The sequence below is a fragment of the Cryptotermes secundus genome, unplaced genomic scaffold (assembly GCF_002891405.2).
Source record: "Cryptotermes secundus unplaced genomic scaffold, Csec_1.0 scaffold692, whole genome shotgun sequence".
Lineage (NCBI taxonomy): Eukaryota > Metazoa > Arthropoda > Insecta > Blattodea > Kalotermitidae > Cryptotermes > Cryptotermes secundus.
This window is the reverse complement of record NW_019735469.1, coordinates 245,387-258,335: the sequence shown is the minus strand read 5'-3', so window position 1 is coordinate 258,335 and position 12,949 is coordinate 245,387. Positions and strand designations below refer to the sequence as shown.

The 12,949-nt window shown below is 37.5% G+C and overlaps 1 protein-coding gene and 1 long non-coding RNA gene across 2 annotated transcripts in view; one reads left to right on the top strand and one right to left on the bottom strand.

Annotated features, from left to right (window-relative positions):
• The window catches only part of LOC111869399 (dipeptidyl aminopeptidase-like protein 6), a 253,783-nt gene that overhangs the window by 5,490 nt on the left and 235,344 nt on the right, over nucleotides 1-12,949 (bottom strand). Inside the window, exons 9-15 of the mRNA XM_033753417.1 lie at nucleotides 12,551-12,657; nucleotides 11,243-11,366; nucleotides 7,513-7,742; nucleotides 6,764-7,032; nucleotides 4,343-4,682; nucleotides 2,142-2,336; nucleotides 292-449 (exon numbers count right to left, since the gene is read on the bottom strand). Of these exons, the coding sequence (XP_033609308.1) occupies nucleotides 292-449; nucleotides 2,142-2,336; nucleotides 4,343-4,682; nucleotides 6,764-7,032; nucleotides 7,513-7,742; nucleotides 11,243-11,366; nucleotides 12,551-12,657 (1,423 nt within the window). The remainder of the gene's footprint in view (nucleotides 1-291; nucleotides 450-2,141; nucleotides 2,337-4,342; nucleotides 4,683-6,763; nucleotides 7,033-7,512; nucleotides 7,743-11,242; nucleotides 11,367-12,550; nucleotides 12,658-12,949) is intronic.
• On the top strand, nucleotides 392-12,737 carry LOC117282709. Its single transcript, XR_004513550.1, has 3 exons — nucleotides 392-474; nucleotides 1,636-1,799; nucleotides 12,657-12,737. It is a non-coding gene; the product is annotated as an uncharacterized LOC117282709 (long non-coding RNA).

Below are 12,949 nucleotides of genomic sequence, written 5' to 3'. Positions count from 1 at the left end.
AGTCTGGATGTGAACAGAAAACTTTATGCATGCTCTACAGTTATAGCGAGACTGTTATAATTGCTGTGTTAAAATCCATCTCCAGGATATGACTAGTAAAAACTGAAGACGACTTCGCATGTAGTGATTTGTAAAGTGTGGAAATCAACAATGACACTCCCATTACTTGTAGTTCTGAGTGGTGTGAATAAGTGGTCAGTAAATCCATTCACCAGTCCATACTCCATCTACAGTCACTCATACGTGTGACAATGTGACAATGTGACGTATCTAGACTACATTTCAACTAACCATATAGTCTCCATGTTGTGACTGGAGCTACAGATATACCACAGTGGAAGACGCCTTGTTCGCGTGCTAGTGCCATAGCTGCCATGAAGCCACCATAGCTCCAACCCCAAACAGCTACACGTCGTTTGTCCACAAAGTGAAGAGAGTCTCGGAGATATCTATAAGAAAATGCAGATAACACAGGTCTGTTATGTGCCATATGGCCACTAATATCTAAGGCATAAATCATAAGGTATCTTACAAGGGAGAGTCAGTAAATAAGTCACAAATGGAGCTAAAACAGCTGTAATGGACATAATATGTTTTCTATGTGTATCACTAGGTAGCAGCACAGTCAAGCTTCATGACAGTCTAGGTAGCAGATGCACATGCGCATGTTCATTCTGCTGTGTGTTTTTTGTGAGCAAAAGGATTCAATGCAAAGGATATTCATAAAGAAGTGTCCTGTTTACAGTGGTGAGTGTTTGCCACATAAAGCAGTTCACAACTGGTGGCAAATGTTTTGCTGATGATGAAGAGGTTGAAACAGGGGTACAGAAGAGGCTGAGATAACAGATAAATGACTTCTATGTCATGGGTTTTGACACACTGGTAAAGCCATGGGACAAGTGTATCAATGTTGGTGGAGGATATTTTGAGAAATAAAAAGTTTTTTCCAGGTTCAAATATGACATGTTTTACGTTTTATATCCATTTACAGCCTATTTACTGACTCTCCCTAGTATACGTGTATACTTATATGTCTGGAATGTGAAATCAGAAGTGTGGAAGTGAATGTTATGTTAGAAATGGATTACAGGTTTCAAGTGAGGCATCAAGAACACAAATGATGCATGCAATATGTTGAAAAATTAAGTCACAATAAATGTAAACCAGTCAAACTACCAATCCTGGTGGTGACATGGCTTCATAACTGCGGTTTGAATACTCTAATCCTGCTCGGCACTGCAATATTCATCAGCAACTGCATGATTTCTGTCATATTTCTAAACATAACTCAAGTTTTCTGGTGGTGTTGATGTTGGTTGCGGGTATTTGAGGTTGTCCCTATGATTCTCTTGATTGTCTTGAAAGTGGTGGTGGTTATTATCCTAATTATTGCAGTCACTTTGGTGATGATAGTGGTGGCAGTGGTGTTGGTTGTCATCATTGTGGTTCTTATGGTTACCTTGGTAACCTAGGCGAACGTGTTGATCTTCATCCATATTGGTTATCTTCGTGGTGGTGATCCTTGTGGCTGTGTTTGTCAACATGATTGTCTTGGCAGACTCGGCCATACTGGAAATCGTTTTGTTATGTTGACTGTGCTTGCCTTACTTTTATTGCTGTGTTGTCTTTTTGCAGGTACAGCCAGTGAACATCATAGTCTCTGTTTCTGTGGTCGTCTTGATCTGATATATGTGTTTGTCTTCTTAGTCGCCATCAGTCATCTACATAATACTGGTGTTCCGTGTGGTGATGGTGGCTGTCACTCTCTTCTTGAAAGTCATCTTTGTTTTCTTCATACCGTAAGTATCATTATTGGTTGTGATAGTAATGGCGGTGATAATGTTGTAATCATAATGGTTGATATGGCGATAGTGAACACGATGGTGATGATCATCATGATTGTCCTCCTCATCTTTCAGTGCTTCTAGGGATCTTTCTTTTAGTTGTCTTACTCACAGTGGTGGCTGACAGTGGATATGCGGTAGGTGATGGTGAAAAATGAACTTCTTAATCTATGTATTGTTATGTAAATCTTAGACAATGGACACTCTAATTAATCTTATATTTGTATTTAATGTACCATCAGAAACATTTTATATTTCTCATGATTGTCTTAATGATTCTTGTACATGAACACTTACTCAGTAACTTCCAGCTGATCTGCCACTTCAACTGTGCCAAGCCTCATATAAACTTCATGAAGCATTTGGTAACCCTGCCCCCCCGAGCCCCTTCCATCAATCTGTGCCACTATAAAGTCTCGATTCCCTGCCAAGTATGTACTCCAGTCCAGCTTCCACCTTTCTGTGACAATCTGTGACCCTGGGCTACCATACCTATAGAACAATAACCACACAAAGGAAATAATGGTGTTACATTAATGTACTGTATGAGAATCACAAATCTTAAGAAGCTGTCATAGTATTTTGGGGTTTTCTGCTGCATGCAAGTTAAAACCACGAACTTGAAAGATTATGCCACAGTTTCCAAGAATAATTATATATATGCTTCTTTAATATATATATATAGAACAAAGCATTTTTATGGCACTTGACAGGTAAATGTTTTCATTTAGGAATGAAAGGGTTCTACAAATTCAGAAGTGTCCTTGCCCTGCCCACTCCAAGTTTACTCTGATTCTTCACATACAGTAATTCTAGAGCATGGAACCGAGTCTCATCACAGTTAATGTACTGAAGCCCAAGTTTGTAAGAAAATGTATATAATCTTATACATGAATGGATGATGTACAAGCTGATGTAAACAGTAGTTGGATCAAGTTAAGGACATAATGTTGACCAAGCAAGTTTTGTACTTTGTTAACTTTGATTACTCTATAACATGTCTGCCAAAGAAGAACACAATTCTTTATAAAACCACAGAACATGCATTTCTCTTTCATAGAAATGTATGAAGCTGAAGTTTGATACATCTACTTACTTTCACTTCTTTCCCTGGCAGCTTTAAGGTGACCCAACTTTCTTTTTGTGGGATACTTGTTGTCAGTAGCTACATTATAAGGCATCAAGTGGTAGGATCACAGATGACTGATAAATTGAAAAGGGCTTGGTTGAAAGAAGTCAGGACCTAATCAAGGTACTATCATGGAATGAGGGAAACTGCGAAAAACCTGTCAGTATTCCCAATATCGCGGCCAAAATTCAAATTAAGCACTTCCCACATATAAGTCTAAGGGGTTAACATTATACAAACCTGTTTAGTGACCAATGTTTTCTTGGTAATGAGCCCTATTTTCACTGTTTATCACACTGTGATTCTTTACCAGACATTTATTCTCAGTTTATTTATAAATACAATAAACCACTGGTAGATTTAAAGTATTCACTGTTTCCCATCTGCATATGGTTTGCTTTTGGTTTCTGCAGTTTCAAATTCATGTACTCATGGGAAATTTGTGGCCTCTACACTGAGAAATCCACATTCATCTGAGAGCAGGCTCTGAGTAGCGTTAACAGTCACTGTGGAATCCTAACCCTAAATTTTCCATAAGATCCTGGTCTTGGATGGTTGGTTGATTTCCAATGGCTGCATTTGGCATCATTTAACCCATTTTGCTTCTTGCTTCCCAATAGAGAGCACTCAAGTTCTTTGTTGCATCTCATTGTTAAGATTAGGGTCTCATCAACATCAATTTTGCCAACCAGAGTGAATCTAAAGAACATGACTACTGGGATTTAAAGTATCATAACTTATTTTTAAACTCTTTTACAAATTACAGTATATATTCCTTTTTGTAGGTAGGATTTGTAAGTAATGTTCTAGACCCAAAGGTTACTTTTGTAAGAGTCCAAAGGTTTCAATTACTAATAGAGTAATCTCAGAATTTAAAGAAATCTTGTAGATGGTGTGCAGTTTTATGGCAAAACTGACATTTGCAGTGGCCCTCTGAAGACAGGTGTTCGATGGCTTCAGGATGAAAGGTGAACCTGTCTCGCAATGTCCACTCACTGAGACTTCAGGCAGTTTGAAGTCCGAAATTAATGACAAATAACTATTTCCTTAGATCCAATGCTGCTACATGCAATTAGTGACATTATTCATATGGATGAGCATGCTAATTTGTAATAACATTTTCAGAATCAATCTTAAACCAAATCACAGCCCAGTTCTTACACTAGCACTCAAGATCAGAATGTAAATCACTAGGATCAGTGACTGAATATCCAGTATTAATTGGTGTGAAGGCAAGAATAAAATACATAGGAAAGTTAGAAAACACGTGGTCCAATTTTGAAAGGAGTTCAACGTTTAATTCAAAGAAGACATTTTCGGTTAACTTGGAGACTGAAAGGATCTCAAGACAGCATGCAAATATACGTACACATGAACAACTAGCGGATAACGTGTTATTTCTTCTTCCCTGAGTCCTGGGGGCAGATGAAGTCGAACCTGTGCATTGTAGCCTCCCGATATTTGAACAGGAAATGTTTTAACCTGGGGTAGTGCCATTTTGGAAGCCCTCTCTATTAGTTGTGTGTTATTTTGTAAAGTGGCAAGAAGTTTTGGAGTGGTACCCCGTGTAGCATAAAGCTGTACTGTGGGCACACCAGGTCCCAGACACTCCAGTGCGTAATAGTTGAGTCCTGGACTAAATACCACATTGTGGTATTGACATGGCTGCACCAGGATGTCCATTGCATCCCACCGTTGTTTCTGCCTTCCTAGAATTCAGGGTTCAATTAGATGTGATAATCAAGCAAAGTAGCAGATGTGTATTTACTGGATACATCACATTATCAAATCATACCATTAATCCTTACGAAGTCATTCCGTTCTTTTTGACTTGAATGTCTGTGTGTCTTACCTGACTTCAATAAGCCATATTTCAGAAAATATTTACTGTTTATTGGGATTCACAATTTTAATCACACATTCGGCTGCCATCTTAAAACTTTCATGGGAATAATTTAGGAAGATTCTGTATTTAAGCATTCCATTGCATTACTATATCTAAAACTGTTTATGTACTACACAGTCCGTTAACAGTGCAACAAATTTTTCCTTCCGTCTTACATTTTTACTTTTGAGACAACATGTTTCAGCCCTAAATGCCATCTTAAGATTATGATATAACTGCTACACTGCACTAATATTGTCCATTTGTCACATATGCGACTGCATGCTTCAGGGTTTAAAACGTCATAATTGTACTTCTATATGTAATAATACAAATGCCGTCATCAATGCAACAATTTATTTGGTTGTAGTTCTTTGTCTTTTCTTCCTCTACACTACATGTTTCGGCCGCAACCGGCCATCATCAGGTGTATTTTTCACTACGTAGCTGTCACACTGCACATAATCTAAAATCTAAAACACCAGCCTGTCAGTTTTGTTTAAAATCTCACCAAAATATGCTCATCAATTTGACTTTAGAATTCTAATTTAAAATTTTATAACTTTTAAAATTCAAAATTTAAAGTTTTAAATCACAGGGATGTGTGTGACACAACACACCAGATAGTAGTGTATTAAAGATGAGCAGCAACACACACACAGGGAGCCTGCACAGAATAATACGTGAATGGTGCTGAAAATAAGAAATAGCCGCTGCAACACATGTGGACACAAAGGGGATATCACCGTGATTTAAAGCTTTAAATTTTAAATTAGAATTCTAAAATCAAATTGATGAGCGTATGTTGGCGAGATTTTAAACAAAACTGACAGGCCGGTGTTTTAGATTTTAGATTGTGTGCAGTGTGACAGCTACGTAGTGAAAAATACACCTGATGATGGCCGGTTGCAGCCGAAACATGTAGTGTAGAGGAAGAAAAGACAAAGAACTACAACCAAATAAATTGTTGCATTGATGACGGCATTTGTATTATTACATATAGAAGTGTAAGTGTATAGTGCAACAGGATGCTTAAATGTAATATAGTCATAATTGTAGTCAATTGGTATGCACTAAAGTAGCACATGCTGTATTTCACTTAATTTAAATCAAATAAAATCTATTAAAATTTTCTTAAAATTTTGTAAAATTCCTATTACACCTTATAGACCAAAACAAGTGGATGATGCCCCTTGTGAGGTATAATAAGAATTTTGCAAAATTTTAAGAAAATTTTAATAGATTTGTATTTGATTTAAATTACATGAACTACAGTGTGTGCTATTTTAGCGCATACCAATTGGCTATGATTATGACATTTTAAAGCATGAAGCATGCAGTCACATATGCGATGAATGGACAATATTAGTGCAGTATAGCAGTTTTAGCACAGTAAGACACCTGAAGATGGCCATTTAGGGCCGAAACTTTTGTATCGAAAGTGAAAGTGTAAGAAAGAAGGAACAATTTGTTGCATTGTCGATGGGCTGTGTAGTAAACTGACAGTTTTAAATTTAGGAAGATATTAAAATGACAGAAAATAATTACACTTCGCTAAGCTTTAACGCTATAAAATGTCTGCCATCATTGCTTAAGATTTGACACACTGAAAATATAACCTCAGTTTTATTATGTACTAGGGACTTCAAGCCATTCCAACCAACATTGAAAAAAAAAATACAAAACTGAAGTTTCAAGCAGCTCATGTAAATAAGTATTTTCCATGAAAATGATGACCTGACAGCAGAGAAAGAACTGTTGGCAGACACACCTAACAACAGTACTACCTGCAAACAGCACGTGCACAGTCATAACCTCACACAACATTTCTAACATTTTATGGTACAGTGATACAAAAAAAAAATATTCTTTCACTGTATTCATTCAGTACTACACTGAACTCACCTGTTCTCTTTGTAAGTGGTGACTGAGTGGGCACAGCCGTTGTTTCAACATCTTCTCCCCACTCGTCAGTTTCCTCATCACCGCTAGTCCCTGGCCTTCCTGCTCCTATAGATGCATAATATGATGGGTATGTGTGATGGATAGGTTCTTCAGCTTGGCATGTGAGACACTGAGGAGTACTCAAGGGCACTCCAACCCGGGGTAACACTGAACGTGTTCGATACAAATGTAATTGCCCTGGGCGTGCTTCTGGTATGCCCAAATAGTATCTGCAGGAGAAGAAACAGTTATTGCTTATAGGATCAGCTGATATTAATGAAATGTTTAAGAAATATGCGAAGTAACTTACTGGACGATGATTTTAGTATTGAGACTATGTAATGTTGGAGATAGGATGATTCATAAACCATATGTAGGAAAGTATTTCAAAGTGGTTGTAGCATAATTATGGTACTCTTCAAGCATTTTGCTGGAAGGACTGAAGAAAATCATGGAAAGCCTCAGGATAGCCAGTGTTCTAACTGAGATTAAAACTGAACATCTCCCAAATACAAGCATAGTGTGAGGTCCAGAAACTTAGTAATCCTGAGTACAGTCACCTTTATTACTGCTGGAGGAGCCTTCTTTGGAGAAAGAGTAACAAATCTTTAATAACAGCAGGTGGAGAAGAATGCATGAAAATTATGGAACTTGATATCTTGTACCTGCACATATGAAAGAACTGACAAAAAACATAAAAACAGACTTACACAAAATTTTCAGAATGGTCCCATGCTAGTATCCTAGCCACTTCAAATTTTCCGTGTGTTAGTGGCACTACTCTTTTCTTCGGTATATTAACGGAAACTATATGTCTGAAGGAGCCTGCAGGCCCATCACGTACAGGTGATATGGTAACGTAATTGTTGCCATCTGACGAGAAAAGAGGCGCGTCTTGTGAATCCACCCAGCCATGCCCATTCCCACTTATTCTTTGTGTCTGAAACAAAAAACTGATTTGTATTAAAGTTTCAACTTTCACTAGTCAGGCACTATAGAAAACATTTTTTTTTAAACTGGCCCGATATAATTAAGGCTACAGAACTATAGTCAAACCCCCATTTAAGGTTTCTTTGCAGAGTAGTGTGTTTGAACACTAAACTGAAGAAATCTTAAGGTTAAGTAATGTAATACCAGGTTTACTGAATTCAGTCCATTAAAACTGAATGTTAAACGAGGTAAAACGTCAAATCAAGGAAAATTAAATAGGAGTTTCACTGTATACTGCTCTGGAAGTGCATTTCAGTAAAGAAAGAAATCGAATTTCGTCTAATAATACAGTCATGACCCTTTATCAATTTGTCTGAAAGTAACAGTACCCACACTGCAAAGTATAAATAAATTTTATCATTAAGTCTGGTTTCTTCTGAGGCCCTAAATGAAATATTTAGTATATCTTCCATGTTCTCTGATATACTTTGATCATACCTGATATGAAGAAATTCCATTATATTAGTGCAGTATTACCAATTTAAGTTTCATTAACTTCAGTTTATTTAAAAACAGACTTTGTTTGAGAGCCTAACTGAAATTATACTTGTATATGCTTCAGGTCCTGTGGTAAAATTTATCTTAAATTGATGTAAGTTGATATTCCTTGATTGGTGTGAAATTTGCATAGGGCGAAATCACACAAATCAAACATAACTATCCCTTCTCTTCTCACATTTCTCATCTGCCAACCACACAATAATGTACTCTCTCTGTTAACCATCTCACTCAATTGGCCAGCTAGCAGTCCCAAATTGAAGTGAGTGTTATTAATCAAAATCATCTAAATCAGTTGGTAAAGCTAAAAGGTAAGACTATCTCTGTAACAGGCAGTGGAGGCCAATGGGGTTTTGAGACGTTGAGGCTCCCAAATTTTCAAGACAACTGGCTCACAGATGGTGGTGAGGTTGTCAGCCTAACTTGCTGGCTGGCTGGCTGGCTGGCTAGCCTTTACCCCCAGGAAGATTTCTGGTACTCATTTCTGTTAGAGGCTGAGTCGAACCCAGAGCTATAGTGCAGCTGGAAGGATATGGTCAACTGATAAATCCAATGACCTCATCAGTATTAGAACCTGCTACCTTCCAGGTTGTAGCATATTGCCTCAACCAACTGTGCTACCGCAGTTGGGCACATTTAAATGAAATCACATTTTTCAGACTCACACGTAATGGCAATGTTTATAGCAAGGAAGGCGAAGGATAATATATAATTACATAACTGCATACACAATCATGGGTTCTTAAGAAATAAATATGTTACATTGTCAATATTAACATATTCATACAATTCACTGAATGGGCTGGCATAGAAATAATGCTTTTGGCTTGTACTTAGAAGATGCTTGGTTTGAGTCTCAGCCAGGAGACTGGCTCTTTTGTGTGATTTTTATGTCCATTTTCTGCGCACATCCAGGCAAATGCCAGGATATTTCCTTGTCTAGGTACTACCAGTTCCTTTCAAAAACCTCTCCAATTCATCATCTATCTGTCGTCCTCCCGTTAAACAATGTGCAGTCTAGCTACTGAGACCATCATAAAGTAATCCAACCAGCAGAAAGAAAAATATAATTAAAATTCAGAAACAGGGAAACATTTCATGTCAGCAAATGCTGTCTGTAAATGATTTATTGTACCAAAGATATTGGTGGTAGCATCCCATCCAGCTGTTGTTTAGAAACATTTTGAATGTACCATCTCCATCTTTGGGGTCACAAAGTAAGCCAATTTCTCAAAAACATCAGTAAACATCTACAAGACTGCGTGGTGTAACATCCAAGCAGACATACATTCTTCAAAGCCACAGCTGTGAGACTCTCAGATTCCAAACAGGAAAACACTCTTCATAGCAATGTTGAGAATGAAATAAATAACATGTAATTTTATTGCAACATTTAAGCCAAAAGATCAAAATTAATTAATATTTAGCGATGTAGTTAAAATAATGGACAATGAGGGTCAGAAAGACATCAAGAAACTATAACAAAACATCATTTATAACTTCCTATCATCAAACGATATAAATTTAGTTCCTATTTTTGTTCATTTTATATTTTTAATCTGGGGCTTTTATATGATTTAGAATCTGAAATATACTACACTGTCTCAGTGATATTATCAGACTGCCCTTTGTCTCCAGGCTGAAGTCCTAGTTGGTCACTTCAAGGGTGTTCAGTGTCAAGAGTGGTTTTGCATAACTGTAAATGCGTTACTTATCTGTACTCAAGTTATTTAAATTAATATTAGAGTCAATTTTACCGACCACACAATATATATTTTTATTTTTATTATTACACTACATGTTTCGACCTCAAGAGGTCATCCTCAGGTGTACGAACACAGCTGTATAATTGCATGCAATGATATTTGTCTTTTCACTTATTCGATCCTGTATCTTATTCAGGCCCATGCTCAATAATATATGAAACTCCTCACACAAAACACAAGTTAAAATATTATTCTAAATGTCAAAAGTTAAAATTTAAAATTTGCGAATCGAATTTCAATTCAGATCACTAGTGTGCTTTCACTTTCACTTATACAGTCACTTCCTACTTAAGACAAATATCATTGGGTGTAATTATACAGCTGTGTTCGTACACCTGAGGATGACCTCTTGAGGTCGAAACATGTAGTGTAACAATAATAAAAATGTGTTGTGTGGTCGGTAAAATTGACTCTAATATTAATTAAATACACAACAGGATGCAAGAAACAATTCAAGTTATTTAAAGTAGATCATATATAATTAACATTTTAAAACTTGTATGATGCAGAAAGCCAATAATGTATGAAGTATATTTTTTGGTGTAATGCACAAGGTCATGCAGTGTTAAGTCCCTTACAATGTCTATTTGTAAGGTCTTGCATCCAGGCCGCACCATAGCTCAAGCGGTTAGTCGCTGGCTTCCCACTGCGGCGGCCCGGGTTCGAGCCCGGGTCTGGGCAAGTGGGATTTGTGGTGGACAAAGTGGCGCTGGGACAGGTTTTCTCCGAGTACTTCTGTCTCCCCTGCCAATCTTCATTCCATCAAATTCTCCATCAACATAATCACCCGGGGCAGGTACAATAGGCCAATCAGTGGCCAACGTGCCGAGTGGACCCAACTGGACTCCACCCCCCAATATGCAAAAAAAAGTGCGAAAAGGTTTTGCATCATAAGATTTGCATGATATTTCCATATTATCAATTTTTCTTGTTATTGTTATATTCTCTGTTTAATGGGAAGGCATAACGAGATGGTTTCACTATTCTGGGACAGAAATGCATGTGAGTTTGGGTCTCATTGTACGTGTCATTTAAATTACAAAAATGTTCTTAACTGTATAACTTCAGTTATTACCTCTAGAAAATATGTCTGCCTTGATAAAATGCGTTACTACATATGTACATAGCAGAAACAACAAACAACTTCCAACTACAGTTACCAGTTATTTCAATTGTGGCTCTTTACCTCTTGACAGAACCACATGGGACTCTTGCAGACAGTGACTAAAGAAAGGTTTTGTGGTCTGTTCATCCATATAACTGACACTTCTGTTACGCTCACCCACGTCACAGCTGTGAAGTAATATTCGCTGCAACAAATAATACACCTTTTTCACAAAACTGTATCATTTAACTACAGTCTCTTGAGTCATGGGCTTTAGTTTATATATGAACTAACATTACACAACTGTAACTGAATTAGGAGATGTATAAGGTTACTTGTGTTCCTACGTTCAGAAGTTAGTCACACTTTCATCTTTTAAACAATGAGCCTGGATATCTCAGTCAGTATAGTGACTGGCTATGGGCTGGACAGACAAGGGGTTGGAGTTTGAGTCACAGCATGGGTAAGACTAGTGTCTTACAGAGAGCACACACAGGTCTCAAGCATGCATACTACAAGAGCAATTATAATTGACCTCTAAGGAAACCTCACATTGAAGAGTAACCATATAACATAAATTACATCCACAACACAGCAAATAACGTGTGATTTTATATATACTCGTAGTATTTATTTCTCTTCATCCATTTAACTTTAAATATATACAACATATGAAGATCTTAGGGCTGAATCTCAGATGACTAAGTAAGAAATATTAACCGCACCATAGCTCAAGCGGTTAGTCGCTGGCTTCCCATCATGGCGGCCTGGGTTCGATCCCGGGGTCTGGTCAAGTGGGATTTGTGGTGGACAGAGTGGTACTGGGGCAGGTTCTCTCCGAGTACTTCGGTTTCCCCTGCCAATCTTCATTCCACCAATTTCTCCACAATCACCCTCACCTATCATCTGGGGCTGGTACAATAGGCCAGAAGTGGCCGCAGCACATGGGACTTAGTCCCATCCCATTAACAAAAAAATATATTAAGAATGTACTGAAAATAACATCATGACTTCTACATACAGGTTTTACAATGTGGCAAATTAACTAATTTTTATTAAATTTAAAATTACTATTAATGTAATATTTAGATGTGCGATAAGCATTTGGCAAGCCACTAGATCTATTAGACAATGGAAAAAGTTCTTGCATGTATTTCAAGTATTGGAGGTCCTGACAGTGACATAAATCTCTTGAAACCCATCACCCACGTAGCAGAAACTCATGGAAATATAATTTTCGTGACTGTGCACTTGCATATTTTCACTGACCCTACACAATCCGATGCATCACTGTAAAACTGAGAACTGTACTATAGATTGATTGCCTGTCTGAATACACTTGTCACTGTCTCTATGGTATTCTTGTTATGGGCTAATGATATTACTTACTTGGTGTGTTGGAGTGCCACTGGAGGTTTAAGGTCCCTTGTGCGTATGTTCTTTGGATCAGCTAAGTCTGCTACCCATAATGACACTAAGGGGTTTGGTGTTCCAGGCTAAGAAACAAAAGAAGAGTATAACAGCCATTGCAGTAGGCTATATGGTGCATACTCGAGTATATGCATTTATGAACAAGAGTTTACAAGCAAAGGAGGCAGGTATGGAAAGATGACAAGAAAGGAAGAAAGACTTGGAAAAATGGAAGAAAATGAAAGAGAGAGATAGTAAGACATTTTTTGTCCATTGACTCACATAAGATGGAAATAATACTAGAAAAAAAAAAGAATAGGTGGATTGTGATTGGTGGAGCATTTGATGCTNGTCTGTAAACGTAGCTCGTGTCGGGAC